The sequence below is a fragment of the Scylla paramamosain genome, chromosome 40, assembly GCF_035594125.1.
Source record: "Scylla paramamosain isolate STU-SP2022 chromosome 40, ASM3559412v1, whole genome shotgun sequence".
Taxonomy (NCBI): domain Eukaryota; kingdom Metazoa; phylum Arthropoda; class Malacostraca; order Decapoda; family Portunidae; genus Scylla; species Scylla paramamosain.
The window spans coordinates 4379126-4392741 of NC_087190.1; the positions used below are offsets into that span (position 1 = coordinate 4379126).

General features: G+C 41.5%; 1 protein-coding gene across 2 annotated transcripts in view; it reads left to right on the forward strand.

Moving 5' to 3' along the window:
- Positions 1 to 13616, forward strand: part of LOC135092733 (uncharacterized) — a 94283-nt gene that overhangs the window by 9586 nt on the left and 71081 nt on the right. For both annotated transcript variants that reach the window (XM_063991388.1, XM_063991389.1), the window contains exon 2: positions 8894 to 9049. In XM_063991388.1, the coding sequence (XP_063847458.1) occupies positions 8894 to 9049 (156 nt within the window). The remainder of the gene's footprint in view (positions 1 to 8893; positions 9050 to 13616) is intronic.

Genomic DNA, 13616 nt, shown 5'->3' on the forward strand with positions numbered 1-13616 from the left:
TGGTGGATAAGTGTCTTGAAACCTCCCTCTTGAAGGAATTCAAGTCATAGGAAGGTGGAAATACAGAAGCAGGCAGGGAGTTCCAGAGTTTACCAGAGAAAGGGATGAATGATTGAGAATACTGGTTAACTCTTGCGTTAGAGAGGTGGACAGAATAGGGTTGAGAGAAAGAAGAAAGTCTTGTGCAGCGAGGCCGCGGAAGGAGGGGAGGCATGCAGTTAGCAACATCAGAAGAGCAGTTAGCATGAAAATAGCGGTAGAAGACAGCTAGATATGCAACATTGCGGCGGTGAGAGAGAGGCTGAAGACAGTCAGTTAGAGGAGAGGAGTTGATGAGACGAAAAGCTTTTGATTCCACCCTGTCTAGAACAGCAGTATGAGTGGAACCCCCCCAGACATGTGAAGCATACTCCATACATGGACGGATAAGGCCCTTCTACAGAGTTAGCAGCTGGGGGGGTGAGAAAAACTGGCGGAGACGTCTCAGAACACCTAACTTTATAGAAGCTGTTTTAGCTAGAGATGAGATGTGAAGTTTCCAGTTCAGATTATAAGTAAAGGACAGACCGAGGATGTTCAGTGTAGAAGAGGGGGACAGTTGAGTGTCATTGAAGAAGAGGGGATAGTTGTCTGGAAGATTGTGTCGAGTTGATAGATGGAGGAATTGAGTTTTTGAGGCATTGAACAATACCAAGTTTGCTCTGCACCAATCAGAAATTTTAGAAAGATCAGAAGTCAGGCGTTCTGTGGCTTCCCTGCGTGATATGTTTACCTCTTGAAGGGTTGGACGTCTATGAAAAGACGTGGAAAAGTGCAGGGTGGTATCATCAGCATAGGAGTGGATAGGACAAGAAGTTTGGTTTAGAAGATCATTAATGAATAATAAGAAGAGAGTGGGTGACAGGACAGAACCCTGAGGAACACCACTGTTAATAGATTTAGGAGAAGAACAGTGACCGTCTACCACAGCAGCAATAGAACGGTCAGAAAGGAAACTTGAGATGAAGTTACAGAGAGAAGGATAGAAACCGTAGGAGGGTAGTTTGGAAATCAAAGCTTTGTGCCAGACTCTATCAAAGGCTTTTGATATGTCCAAGGCAACAGCAAAAGTTTCACCAAAGTCTCTAAAAGAGGATGACCAAGACTCAGTAAGGAAAGCCAGAAGATCACCAGTAGAGCGGCCTTGACGGAACCCATACTGGCGATCAGATAAAAGGTTGTGAAGTGATAGATGTTTAAGAATCTTCCTGTTGAGGATAGATTCAAAAACTTTAGATAAGCAGGAAATTAAAGCAATAGGACGGTAGTTTGAGGGATTAGAGCGGTCACCCTTTTTAGGAACAGGTTGAATGTAGGCAAACTTCCAGCAAGAAGGAAAGGTAGATGTTGACAGACAGAGCTGAAAGAGTTTGACTAGGCAAGGTGCAAGCACGGAGGCACAGTTTCGGAGAACAATAGGAGGAACCCCATCAGGTCCATAAGCCTTCCGAGGGTTTAGGCCAGCGAGGGCATGGAAAACATCATTACGAAGAATTTTAATACGTGGCATGAAGTAGTCAGAGGGTGGAGGAGAGGGAGGAACAAGCCCAGAATCGTCCAAGGTAGAGTTTTTAGCAAAGGTTTGAGCAAAGAGTTCAGCTTTAGAAATAGATGTGATAGCAGTGGTGCCATCTGGTTGAAGTAGAGGAGGGAAAGAAGAAGAAGCAAAGTTATTTGAGATATATTTGGCTAGATGCCAGAAATCACGAGGGGAGTTAGATCTTGAAAGGTTTTGACATTTTCTGTTAATGAAGGAGTTTTGGCTAGTTGGAGAACAGACTTGGCATAGTTCCGGGCAGAAATATAAAGTGCATGAGATTCTGGTGAAGGAAGGCTTAAGTACCTTTTGTGGGCCACCTCTCTATCATGTATAGCACGAGAACAAGCTGTGTTAAACCAAGGTTTAGAAGGTTTAGGACGAGAAAAAGAGTGAGGAATGTACGCCTCCATGCCAGACACTATCACCTCTGTTATGCGCTCAGCACACAAAGACGGGTCTCTGACACGGAAGCAGTAGTCATTCCAAGGAAAATCAGCAAAATACCTCCTCAGGTCCCCCCAACTAGCAGAGGCAAAACGCCAGAGGCACCTTCGCTTAGGGGGATCCTGAGGAGGGATTGGAGTGATAGGACAAGATAAAGATATGAGATTGTGATCGGAGGAGCCCAACGGAGAAGAAAGGGTGACAGCATAAGCAGAAGGATTAGAGGTCAGGAAAAGGTCAAGAATGTTGGGCGTATCTCCAAGACGGTCAGGAATACGAGTAGGGTGTTGCACCAATTGCTCTAGGTCATGGAGGATAGCAAAGTTGTAGGCTAGTTCACCAGGATGGTCAGTGAAGGGAGAGGAAAGGCAAAGCTGGTGGTGAACATTGAAGTCTCCAAGAATGGAGATCTCTGCAAAAGGGAAGAGGGTCAGAATGTGCTCCACTTTGGAAGTTAAGTAGTCAAAGAATTTCTTATACTCAGAGGAGTTAGGAGAGAGGTATACAGCACAGATAAATTTAGTATGAGAATGACTCTGTAGTCGTAGCCAGATGGTGGAAAACTCGGAATATTCAAGAGCGTGGGCACGAGAGCAGGTTAAGTCATTGCGCACATAAACGCAGCATCCAGCTTTGGATCGAAAATGAGGATAGAGAAAGTAGGAGGGAACAGAAAAGGGGCTACTGTCAGTTGCCTCAGACACCTGAGTTTCAGTGAGGAAAAGAAGATGAGGTTTAGAAGAGAGGTGGTGTTCTACAGATTGAAAATTAGATCTTAGACCGCGAATGTTGCAGAAGTTAATGAAGAAAAAGTTGAGGGGGGTGTCAAGACACTTAGGGTCGTCGACGGAAAGGCAGTCCGACCTGGGGACATTTATGGTCCCCTCCCCAGATGGGGACTCCGAGGCTGGTGTAGGAGTCGCCATGATTTTAATAATTTTTGAGTGAAGGGTGTGTGTGTTATTAGGAGCTTGTAGTTTTGTGTGGAGGAAGAGAGTTGTCTTTAGAGGGCAGGCTGTGACTACCCCCTTGTGTTGTGAGACACAAAGGGAAACGTTCAGTGAGGTCACAGCTGGGTTTAATGATAAGTTCACAGCACCCCCTGAACGGTGCTTTAGACCTCACTGGGAGTAATTATCGTTTCGGCAGGTGTCTACTGCCTCCTCCTTCCGATATATATATATATATATATATATATATATATATATATATATATATATATATATATATATATATATATATATATATATATATATATATAAAGTCAAGAAGCATGTCAAGCGTTGGTTCGGTACTCATCGTCACTTTTCCTGTAGCTTGTGGCAGGTCAAAACTTACTACCTCAGGGCGCATGACTGGAATAACACTGTGTTGCATATGCAATCTTTTCCCCACGTACCCATTCATCAAATACAGGCGAGGCCATAAATAGTGGCGGATTGTAAACAATAATAATGTCGGCGGTTCGTGGTAACCATCCCATCAGTAACAAAATAACAATAAAATGTATTTTACTCACCATCGTGTTTTACTTCCCTTCTTCATGACTTCCTGTAGACAACGAGGGCGAAGAGTCAACGAGGCCTTGCAGTTTATCTTGTGGAAGACTTTCTCACACTCGTTGCAGTGCAGCTTTCAGTTTCGGCAGTGAACTAGTGTCCTCTTTCTTGATCTCATTTTTCAGAAAAGACCACAAGTTCTCGATAGGATTAAGATCAGGACTGTTGGCAGGCCAGTCCTTGATGTAATCCAAGTCACAATTGTTCAACCACTAGACTTGTTTGCTCATCTGGCAGGGAGCCCCATCCTGCATGAAACATTCTGCTTTGCACTTCACATAACACTCCTCTAAATTGTCATATAACAGTTCTAAGTACCGTTCGCTGTTCACTGACTCTCTCTTTTTCAAAAAAGACCAAATTGCCAACACCAAAGTATGTGAATGCTCCCCAAACCATAACTGAATCTGGATGTTTTGCCGTTTTTACCGTGTATTTTGGGTCGTACCGGTCAGATCCTTTTGGTCTACGCACTCCTGCAAACTGTGTCGCAGATACTGTGAAAACACTTTCATCACTACACAGTACACAACGTATTTTCTCTATGGGCCACTTTCTGTATTTCTTGGCAAAACTGAGCCAGTTTTCAATGTGCCGTGGAGTGAGCAAAGGTTTCCTCGCGGGAGTGCGGGAAGGGAGATCAAGCTCTTTTCTACAATAACGTGATACTGTCCTGCGAGACACATTACCCAGTAGACCTGGATTATTTTCTTTTAGCTCATGTGCTGTACTTACAGGTCTAATACTCAAGTCACACTTCAACACAGTTAGAGTCCTTTTATTTACTTTTTTTGGCCAACCAGGTTTTGATGGTGGGCCGGTACTGCATAATTTTTGGCGGCCCGGCATCGCTGCAGCCAGCGTTCAACAGTACGTTGAGGCACACCAGTCTGTTGTTGAATAGCATTTGCGCCAATTCCGGCCTTATGTAAGGCGTAAATACGACAGATTTTGTCTTGAGTGATTTGTGGTTTATGTGCCATTGTCCAGTAAGCGAACACAAGATGTGCAAAATATCGCTCAGATTCTGACAAATCGTGCTTGCATCGTCTCCAAGACAATGTCACTACCCACGACACAGATCCCTGACCGTTAATCTGCAATGCCCCGCTGATGGCTCACGGAGCAAGCTGCTAAATAGGTGATTTTTAAAACATGTTCCCGTTAGCCAGACAGGAGGGGTGAAATGACCTTGATCAAATGTTGCCACGCTGTGCGATAACCGCTATTATTTATAAATGATTTGAAAGATGAACACCTACGTCAAATGTTGACCAACTGCCCCATGTCTGACCAAATCATTAAACCCACAAATCTACAGATGTGCGGCAAAGCACCACAGAGGCACTTGCAACCACATCCTTATACAATATTATAGTGTTTTCTTTCATGAAGGAATATTAAAGTACCAACTTTGAAAAGGCCTTATGAGACGAGCAGCTCAATCTCATGAAATAATAGCGTATATATCTACCTTTACTATAGCAGAGAGAGAGAGAGAGAGAGAGAAAGAGAGAGAGAGACCTGTACATTTAATGGTATCCCTGAGCGGATTGATTAACTTAAGAACATAAGAAATAAGGGAAGCTGCAAGAAGCGACCAGGCTTATACGTAGAAGTCCCTGTATAAAATATACCTACCTATTTCCATCTATTATCCCTATCCATAAACCCGTTTAATCTTCTCTTAAAGCTCCCTAATGTTCTAGCACTAACAACATGATTACTGAGTCCGTTCCACTCATCTACCACTCCATTTGAGAACCAATTTCTTCTTATCTCCTTAAACCTAAATTTTTCAAGCTTGAACCCATTATTTCTTGTTCTATCCTGGTTGCTGATCCTAAGAATTTTGCTTACATCCCCCGTTGTTATAACCCTTATACCACTTAAAGACTTCTATCAGGTCCCCTCTTAACCTACGTCTCTCTAAAGAATGTAAATTTAACAGTTTCAAACTCGCCTCGTAAGGAATACTCATCCACAGTATCCTTTTAGTCATCCTCCTCTGTACTGATTCTAATAGACCTATATCTTTCCTGTAATGTGGGGACCAGAACTGCACAGCGTAGTCTAGATGAGGTCTGACAAGTGCCAAGTATAACTTTAATATTACTTCCGGCCTTCTACTTTTAACACTCCTAAAAATGAATACTAGTACCTTATTTGCCCTGTTTCTGGCCTCTATGCATTGTTTTCCTAGACGGAGTTCGGAGCTATCTATAACTCCTAAATCTTTCTCGTCCACTGTACGTACCAGAGTTTCGTTGTTTAATGTGTAGCTACTGTGTGGGTTTCCTCTACCAATGCTAAGTACTTTGCATCTATTGATATTAAATTGAATTTGCCATCTGTCCGTCCATTCATTCATCCTATCTAAATCTACCTGCAAGGCGATGGCATCCGATTCTGACTTAATTAATCTACCTATCTTTGTGTCAACCGCAAATTTACTAACATCACAACTAATTCCACTAGTGACGATTGACAAGCTACAGCTCTAATAAATAGACTAGTTGTACGATGGCAATATCTACACGGTGATAGGCTATTCTACACTAAAATCTGTCAGTCACTTGAGCGCCCTAACACCGCAGTTAGAGACAGACTGCGATAGGAGAAGTGTCTGCGGTGAGCTCCACTGGCTTGTGTTCGCTTTGTATCTGTCACGCGATGTTGTGTCTCACCCAGCTGGGAAACTGTGTGCCTGGAATATATATATATATATATATATATATATATATATATATATATATATATATATATATATATATATATATATATATATATATATATATATATATATATATATATATATATATATATATATATATATATATATATATATATATATATATATATATATATATATATATATATATTTTTTTTTTTTTTTTTTTATTTTTTTTATTTATTTATTTTTTTTTTATGTAGGAAGGATACTGGCCGAAGGCAACAAAAATCTAATAAAAAAAAATGCCATTTCCATAAAAGGGTCAAAGCAGTGGTCAAAAATTGGTGGATAAGTGTCTTGAAACCTCCCTCTTGAAGGAATTCAAGTCATAGGAAGGTGGAAATACAGAAGCAGGCACGGAGTTCCAGAGTTTACCAGAGAAAGGGATGAATGATTGAGAATTTTTTTTTTTTTTTTTTTTTTTATGTAGGAAGGATACTGGCCAAGGGCAACAAAAATCTAATAAAAAAAATGCCCACTGAAATGCCAGTCCCTTAAAAGGGTCAAAGCAGTGGGTGGATAAGTGTCTTGAAACCTCCCTCTTGAAGGAATTCAAGTCATAGGAAGGTGGAAATACAGAAGCAGGCAGGGAGTTCCAGAGTTTACCAGAGAAAGGGATGAATGATTGAGAATACTGGTTAACTCTTGCGTTAGAGAGGTGGACAGAATAGGGGTGAGAGAAAGAAGAAAGTCTTGTGCAGCGAGGCCGCGGAAGGAGGGGAGGCAAGCAGTTAGCAAGATCAGAAGAGCAGTTGGCATGAAAATAGCGGTAGAAGACAGCTAGATATGCAACATTGCGGCGGTGAGAGAGGGGCTGAAGACAGTCAGTTAGAGGAGAGGAGTTGATGAGACGAAAAGCTTTTGATTCCACCCTGTCTAGAAGAGCAGTATGAGTGGAACCCCCCCAGACATGTGAAGCATACTCCATACATGGACGGATAAGGCCCTTGTACAGAGTTAGCAGCTGGGGGGGTGAGAGAAACTGGCGGAGACGTCTCAGAACACCTAACTTCATAGAAGCTGTTTTAGCTAGAGATGAGATGTGAAGTTTCCAGTTCAGATTATAAGTAAAGGACAGACCGAGGATGTTCAGTGTAGAGGAGGGGGACAGTTGAGTGTCATTAAAGAAGAGGGGATAGTTGTCTGGAAGGTTGTGTCGAGTTGATAGATGGAGGAATTGAGTTTTTGAGGCATTGAACAATACCAAGTTTGCTCTGCCCCAATCAGAAATTTTAGAAAGATCAGAAGTCAGGCGTTCTGTGGCTTCCCTGCGTGATATGTTTTTCTCCTGAAGGGTTGGACGTCTATGAAAAAACGTGGAAAAGTGCAGGGTGGTATCATCAGCGTAGGAGTGGATAGGACAAGAAGTTAGGTTTAGAAGATTATTAATGAATAATAAGAAGAGATTGGGTGACAGGACAGAACCCTGAGGAACACCACTGTTAATAGATTTAGGAGAAGAACAGTGACCGTCTATCATAGCAGCAATAGAACGGTCAGAAAAAAAACTTGAGATGAAGTTACAGAGAGAAGGATAGAAACCGTAAGAGGGTAGTTTGGAAATCAAAGCTTTGTGCCAGACTCTATCAAAGGCTTTTGATATGTCCAAGCCAACAGCAAAAGTTTCACCAAAATCTCTAAAAGAGGATGACCAAGACTCAGTAAGGAAAGCTAGAAGATCACCAGTAGAGCGGCCTTGACGGAACCCATACTGGCGATCAGATAGAAGGTTGTGAAGTGATAGAATAGATGTTTAAGAATCTTCCTGTTGAGGATAGATTCAAAAACTTTAGATAAGCAGGAAATTAAAGCAATAGGACGGTAGTTTGAGGGATTAGAGCGGTCACCCTTTTTAGGAACAGGTTGAATGTAGGCAAACTTCCAGCAAGAAGGAAAGGTACATGTTGACAGACAGAGCTGAAAGAGTTTGACTAGGCAAGGTGCAAGCACGGAGGCACAGTTTCGGAGAACAATAGGAGGGACCCCATCAGGTCCATAAGCCTTCCGAGGGTTTAGGCCAGCGAGGGCATGGAAAACATCATTGCGAAGAATTTTAATAGGTGGCATGAAGTAGTATATATATATATATATATATATATATATATATATATATATATATATATATATATATATATATATTAAATATATTAAATATATATATATATATATATATATATATATATATATATATATATATATATATATATATATATATATATATATATATATATTGAATATTAATATAAAAACAAAGTTATGATATGGTTTAAACGTTATAAGTCACAAAAAAGAAAATGTACACATTAAAAAGTAAGTGGAAAGAATCATAACAAACACTTAATTGGTAAAGATGAGAGGGTTGTTATATTAATGTAATAATTAATTAGCGAGGGGCTACTGACCCCAGTGAGTCAGATATCTGGCGTTGTTCGTTACGTGCCCAAGACACTGACCCTGTAGACTCAAAACATATAATGGTGATCTACGTTCTTGAGATATATTTTCCTTAGCAGCTGCATTTGTATTGTTTACATAATGCCATAATTATTATTAATTTAGGCATAATTCGTTTTACAGATGAATACCAGCAAAAATGAACTGGGGAAGGAACCGCGGGTGTTGAGCTGGCAAGGTTGTAAACCCTTGCCAACAATACCAGACAAGAACTTCGCTGTCTTCATGTTGGAAGCGATGGCGAAGGTAGTCGAGGGAGATGACGAAGCCATTGCCGTGGTGAGAATTTCAAACAGTTGGCTTATGTTATAATTGTACTGGTAAGAAAAACACTTAAGGTAAGGTAGTGTAAACATGACATTCAGTACTCTGCTTTTTCAGAGAGAATGATAATGTCAAGCTTCACAGGTTTTATTTCTGCCATGTTCTATCTTACCATTTCTGATAGAGGAGCTAGGTGAGGGATATACAACATAGATAAATTTTGTTTGAGAAAGAGTCTGTAGTCGTAGCCAGATGGTGGAAAACTCGAAAGATTCAAGTGTGGGCACGAGAGCAGATTAAGTGGTTGCGGACATAGACGCAACATCCAGCATTAGATTGCAAATGAGGATAGAGAAAGGAGGGAACAGAAAAGGCGCTACTGTCAGTTGCCTCAAACACCTGTGTTTCAGTGAGGAAAAGATGAGGTTTAGTAGAGGAGAGGCGGTGTTCTAGAGATTGAAAATTAGATCGTAGATCGCGAATGTTGCAGAAGTTAATGAAGAAAAGTTGAGGGGAATGTCAAGAAACTTACTGTTGCTACCAGAAGAGCAGTCCGACCTGGCGACATTTGTGGTCCCCTCCTCAAATGAGGACTCCAAGTCTGGTGTAGGAATCGTCATGATGATTTTGAATTTTGAGTAAAGGGTGTGTTTGTAATTAATTAGTTTTGTGAGAAAGAATAGAGTTGTCTTTAGATTGATTGATTTAGTTTGTTTCGCCGCAACATCACGGTCATATGGCACCACTACAAACCTTTAAAAGTGGCAAAGATTGCAGTTTTTTTAAATATGGGTATTAAAAACTTATAGGTATGGTAAAAATGTTAAAGGACCACTATGAAAGAAAATATAAAAAAAAGGAAATGGAAAAAGCCATATAAAAGTTTGTGATAAAAATGAGAGGGTTGGCATAGTAATGCTTTAGTTACTTTATTTCATTCAATTTAAATTTAGAGGGTACTGATGCCATTGACCCTGACCACTGTGTCTGGCATTGTTCGTTCCGTGCCCAAGACACTGACCCCACTGTCCCAGACCACTGTGTCTGGCATTGATCTTTCCGTGCCCAAGACACTGACCCTGACCACTGTGTCTGGCATTGTTCGTTCCGTGCCCAAGACACTGACCCCTCTGACCCAGACCACTGTGTCTGGCATTGTTCGTTCCGTGCCCAAGACACTGACCCCACTGTCCCAGATATTTGGCGCTATTCGTTACATGCCCAAGACACTGACCCTGCTGACTCAGATATCTGGAAGGTCTCTTCCTCATCACGACAGCGGAAAAGATATCGCTCCTGCAACTCCACCAGACTGGGACACTCCACTAGAAAGTGTCGCACTGTAAGGGTAACTAATAAACAGTCATTACAAAATGGACTTCCCGGGACGTGAGGTAACCGTGAGTGAGACGTGTGTGACCCGTCCGGAGAAAGGCCAGTGCAGTCTCTGAATGGCGCTCCTACACAAGGACGTCCATGAACGGAGTTACTGAAGTTATCTCACCCGTCTTAGTGGTGACAACCAAATCCTCCCACCTGCCCTGCCAACATGAAACAACTGCCATCCATATACTCGAGTATAAGTCATGTAAGAGAATGAGGGTGGAAGCAGGAATTCGAGTTGCCGCCTCTTTAGCCAGTCTATTGGCCTTCTTATACCCCGGAACTCCAACTCCGATGTGCAGGGACCCAGGAAAATTCGACGTGGGAGCCTCTACGCTGTAAAAGGTAAAGCAACTCAAGAATCAATAAAACAAGTGGATGAAGGGAAGAAGGGCTAAAATGTTGAATACCGAAAGAACAGTCGCTAAAAACAGTGAAATATGAGACGAGAAGATTAAAAAATAATTCTTAAGGCTTGGATAATTGTAGAAAGCTCTGCCGTAAAAAGAGAACCAACACCGAGGAGGCTAGCGCCTCGAATAAAGGAAGGAAAGAACACCAAATCCGATTCCATTGTCTGATTTTGATCCGTCCATAAATACAGGAATTGAGTCAATGTGTGGAATAATGTTCCAAGGATAATGCACGAGACTCAAAATCTCGTAAATTGTTCTTATAAAGAATATCAGGGCCACAGAGAGAAATGTCTGGGAATTGTCAATAACCAACTCTAGGATATCTACATATCCTGTCAAATATAAGTCCCAAGAAACGAGTTTCCTCCACACAAATTCTTCTATCATATAAATGGAGATCTGAACACCACAAAAGTGGTATGAATGTAAGACTATAGTTTCCGAAGCTGAGAAACGAAATCCCCGAGTTGCAGGCGAAATGCAACTTCCTCGCAATCAAAGGCATTCGGGCCACAGAAAGGGATTGACAAGTCATCGACATACAAGCTACCACGAACTCCTTCTGGAAGCACATCAGTGACACTTTTTATACCTACAGAAAAAAGGGCGACACTGAGTATACTTCCCTGTGGCACACCTCAAGTGGGAGAACTTCAGACAGAACGGCCCCAATCAGTACTCTTAAAAAACGATGAGATAAAAACTACTGTATAAAAATAGGGAGTCGGCCACGGAGATCGAACTAGAACAGAATAAGTAAAATCCCGTGGCACCAACATGTGTCATACGCTTTCCCCAAATCAAAAAATACTGTGACATTATGGTGCTTACTGGCGAATGCTTCATATATAGAAGATACTAGAGATAAAAGAGCATCAGACAAAGACAGCACATTTTCCTAAAAATATATTGAACAGGTGATAAGTAACTCCCTCTCTCCAAATACCACATAAACGTGACATTTACCATCCTTGCCAACAACATATAAATCCATGAAGTAAAGGAAATTGGACGCTAATTAGTGGTTAACTGATGATCTTTTCCAAGCTTTGGAATGGGAATAATTACAACATCCCAAGAGGATGAAAAATCACCGATATTCCAAATAAAGTTATAGACGTCAAGTAAAAAGGTAAGAGCTTCATCGAACATGTGGGGCGAAAAAGGAATATGGGATGAATCATGGCACTAGGAAAAAGTTATGCGTAAAGAAAATGGGACATTATAAGACTCTCCACCATGGGAGGCAAAATTGACGCCAAGCGATTTGCAACGTCAAAGATGAAGTGCCATAGGTGCAGTTGGATCCTTTCTGGAGACGCTCAGCAAGCAGGTCGGAAACTGTCTTAGCATCTGCCACCGTCCCTCAATCATGGAACACAACAGGTGGAGGTGTAGGATACCCCCCACATATCTTGAGGACCCCATTGAAGACCTTGGTGATTGGAGAGTAAACTGTGATGGAGAAGACATAACTTCCAAGAATCCTGCCAAGACCTCTTTAAGGTGCGACGGGCACGGGCACACGCTTATCGAAAAGCCTCCAAGCAGTGGATATCTCCACGATGCCGTCAAAGGTGAGAAAAGGCAGCACGCTCTTCTCGAACAGCACCTGTACAATCCGCATTCCACTAGAGAACAGAACGTTTAGGAAACCGTCCAGAACTCTTGGAGACGGACTGAAGTGCAGCAGAGTGTAAAACATCAGTGAAGTATGTTGCAGCCTCATCACAATTTCTTAACTTATCTACTAAGAGAGCAAGGGTTCTAAGTTCTGTGAACAGCTGCCAATTCGCCTTATGTAGACGCCAACGGAGAGGACGTGACTGTGGCGCAAAATCAGTTGACTGTAATAAAATTGGGAAGTGACCGCTTCCATATAGGTATGCTAAAACTTTCCAGTTAAAATCAAAAAGGGAATTAGAGGTACAGAGAGAGAGAGAGAGAGAGAGAGAGAGAGAGAGAGAGAGAGAGAGAGAGAGAGAGAGAGAGAGAGAATCTATTGTTATGAAAGTACCGGTTTGACTATGGAAATGGGTCATGTCCCCCGAACTTAAAATCTCTAATCCTGTATCCTGGTGGATAAAGAGGAAAGTAAAGAACTACGAGGGTTGACAGCGTCATCATCCCACAAAGGATTGCGACCACTGATTGAGTGATTGATTGATTAATTAATTAAAGTTGGGGCGCCAGAACATCGCGGTAATATGGCACCGCTACAAACCTTTAAAAGCAACAGAGATTGCAGTTTAAAATGCTGATATTAAAAACGAAATTGTATGCTAAAAATGTTAAAACTACTAAAAAACGTAAACATTAAGAAAGGAAATGGGAAGAAACTTAAAAAGCTTAATTGCTAAAAATGAGAGGGTTGGTATAGTAATGTTTCAATTAATTAGTTTGATTTTAAGTGAGGGGGTACTGACCGCAGTGACTCAGACCACTGTGTCTAGCAGTTCGTCCCTTTCCCAAGACACTGACCCCATTGACCCAGGTATCTGGCGTTGTTCAATACCTGCCCAAGACACTGACCCAGGTCCCAAGATCCAGTGTTATTCGTTACGTGTTTTCCTCAATTGCCTCCATGTTTTCCCAGTGCAAGGATAAAGTTCTACCCAATACTATATTACTGATAAAATAAATAGATTGATTTAGTTTATGGCGCTGCAACATCCCATCATCGCGGTCATATGGCGCAGATACAAAAATAAAATAAACAAGTCAAAATTTGTTTAAAAGACCAGCCTTCTCCACAAACTTAAGATTACATCCTTCAGTTACGT